Below are 3,082 nucleotides of genomic sequence, written 5' to 3'. Positions count from 1 at the left end.
GACAGAAAGGGGCAAGAGAGACTGCCTGAGTAAATGAGTTTACTTCAACCTTTGGAAGCAGAAATGACTTGCCACCTGGAACAAAAAGAGAGAATTGGGCTGACATCCATATACATTTTGACCTCTTAAAAAGTTCTACTTTTGAAACTGTGGCACAGAATCTACCTTTTGAGCAGTCCCCCAATCCAGAGGAAGGATTTTCTTAATCTAGATCTAGTGGCTAACATTGGGAGGAGAGGAAGAGAAGAGCCTGCAGATCTTGCTGGAGGCAATCCATGGTACTTGATAAAATTATAAGTTGACTCATTTAAAGACTTAGTAAACATAGAAGGGAAGTCTTAAATAATATAAATGAGAGGTGAGTAATTACATCATCCTGCTGATTTTAGTTAGAAATGACAGCTTACAATAGCAAAATGATCATATCATTTCCTTTTCACCTACGTTTTCGAAAAAAAAATCATTTTGTGACTAAATTGATTTCTGTTGACATTAAGTGTTTATTTGATTCTTTGCCTTATTTTTACCCTGCTTCATTAAGGAAAAGATTTAGTATGTCTTGTTATAAAATAGAACTGGATCACATACAATAAAGATAGAAGTGAAAAAAGATGAAAATAAATAGAAATGGAAATTAGATTAAAAATTCATGCTATAACCTATAGCTTTGGGAGACATGAGACACAGGCTTGGGTTAGGCATTCTAGAATTCAAGGCAAAATCTAAACTATGTACAAGTATATAATAAATTAAGAGAAAGCCAATAGCCCATAGAGGTAGAAATTATTCTTGATAATAAGATCAGTAAAGAACTCCTCAGTGTCCTCATAAAGAATGAAGCATATCCTAAACAGTTCCAGAATTGACCAGTTAGAAGCTCAAAGGGATGATTTATTTTCCTGTTTTTATTATGTCCTTAAATATAAACCAATATCTTTATACCACCATGTGGCTTTATTGAAATATATGATGCAGTCCAGAAAAATAAGATCTTTGTTGATTTAAGTGAATCATATGATAGAACTTGGAATAGATGGACTCTGTATCTCTCAAGCAATATAAGAGGTATTGTTTATAGATATTTGGTGATTATACCAGGCTTGACTTTAGAATAAGTGCATTTGATTTATCTTTATCACATGCTTGTGAGAAATGTTAGGAATCCACTATGTATAATAAAGATCTTTAAAGAATTTAAATTTTTTTTTTTTGCAGAGCATGTATTCCATGTTAGGTCTATCGTCACTCTCCATTTGTTAACATAATTATTCTCAATTTGTTTCCAAAGAACTCCAAATCCAACAAGAAATTCTAATTTAATGTGAAGAGTAAATAGTTTAGTCTCTAAGAACTGTAATCTTATTTAAAAGATTAAAAAAAAAGTAAAGCCTATCAGAGAAGAGGACAAATTTTAAATTCTAGTTCTTCTGTTATTAATTGGGGAACTGCGAACCTATTATTTTAATTGAGCAATTCTCTCTTTGCTCATCTTAAAATAAAAGAATTGAAAGCTCCTGCAAGTCTTCAAGACAACAGCTTATGAGCAATTAACCAACACAGGCCTAGAACATAGCAGAGACCTAACAAGAGTTAGTTTTTTCCTCTCCATGAAGAAAAGTTAAGCCATTATGGCAGTCATCTTGATTCGAATGTCAAGAAAACAAGAGATTAAACTACGTGCTCTTTTCTCTTTGATTGGATGAAATGATGGAGTATTTGTTTCTTTCATTATTTTGATCTCAGTTCAACAGTTCAAAAAACTGTGCTTGCCATATACCATGTGTTCACTAGTCATTGACGCTAAAACAGATGAACAAAGTTTTCCCATAGGAGGCCACAGCTTATTAACTCTCTTAACTTATTAAGGGAGACGAATAAGTAAATTAATAATGAATATTCACTATAAGAGCTATAGTTCTAGGAGTATTGGTTCATAGGAAGGAGGGTGGTAACTTAATGTTTATCATTCAAATATGAAGTACCAAGGCACAAGGTAATTTCTAGTATCACTGGAAGTGGCCAAATGGCTAATGGCCAAGAATATTCATTCGTAAGAAAGCATTTACCTTAAAGACCTATTCCTCTCCAGGATTTCACCATCAGATTTGTATACTCAGAAATTTTGAGATCTACAGCTGGCAAGGTTTGGGATTTTGTCTAATTGGCCAGTGGACAATTAAAAACCACATTTGTCGGCATTAGGTATTCACAATAATTCATACAGCACTTTTTCTACCTGTTGAAAATCATCATCGAAAGTCAAATTGTCTGATTGCTTGACTAGTATTATACCTAGACAAGTCAACTTATTTACATGGCTCACATGTTTCATCAGTCTCTTATAGTCTGATAGTGATACCCCATCCTGGAGACTAGATGGTAGACATCCTCCCTTCTGGACCATGCATGGGAATTTCAGTTTTGCCTCTGAAACCTCTCCTTCACTTTGCTTCCATTGTAGACCAACTACTTTCTAACTAATGCATTCTTTCTTTAAATGTGTTAATATCATCAATCAGCTAAATAAGTTAACCAACACTTTCTATCATTCTTTATTTTTCTGAAGACAGAGAGTGCCTACTTCCTTTGCAGACTATGTAATACCCTTTATCTTTACGAATTATCTTTTGTTTTCTTTACAGGTACATGTCAACCTTATATTCTCACCCTGATTTTCCAGAGAAAGGGCCAGAGGAGATTAATGAAGAGCTAATGAAAAATGTTAGCTATAACCCCCTTTTACTTCTCACACCACAGAAAGTTAAAAGATATGTTGAGTCTTTATGGAAGAAGAAAAGGTCTGGACAACCTGTCACTTTTACTGATATCTTTGGGATGTTAATAGGAGAAACACTAATTCACAATGTAAGCTATAGCTCAATCTACCATCCTTTTGCTACAAGTAGATTATGTATATTATAATGTTTTAAATAAAACCAAGTATGATGTTTTGTAAAAGTCACTTAACTCAACTTATCCCATCAACAATATGTATTGAGCACATAGTCCCTGCCAGACATAAGTCTTCTACATTTCAAACTAATGCTCACTAATTCATTCTAACTGTGTATCTTTTAATGTG

The 3,082-nt window shown here is 33.5% G+C and overlaps 1 protein-coding gene across 2 annotated transcripts in view; it reads left to right on the top strand.

Moving 5' to 3' along the window:
* The window catches only part of PLA2G4A (phospholipase A2 group IVA), a 120,283-nt gene that overhangs the window by 80,619 nt on the left and 36,582 nt on the right, over positions 1 to 3,082 (top strand). For both annotated transcript variants that reach the window (XM_025043916.1, XM_006907728.3), the window contains one exon: positions 2,643 to 2,865. In XM_025043916.1, the coding sequence (XP_024899684.1) occupies positions 2,643 to 2,865 (223 nt within the window). The remainder of the gene's footprint in view (positions 1 to 2,642; positions 2,866 to 3,082) is intronic.

Source organism: Pteropus alecto, unplaced genomic scaffold (genome assembly GCF_000325575.1).
Source record: "Pteropus alecto unplaced genomic scaffold, ASM32557v1 scaffold101, whole genome shotgun sequence".
Taxonomy (NCBI): domain Eukaryota; kingdom Metazoa; phylum Chordata; class Mammalia; order Chiroptera; family Pteropodidae; genus Pteropus; species Pteropus alecto.
Note: the sequence above shows the minus strand (reverse complement) of the source record. Positions and strands in the feature narration are given on the sequence as shown.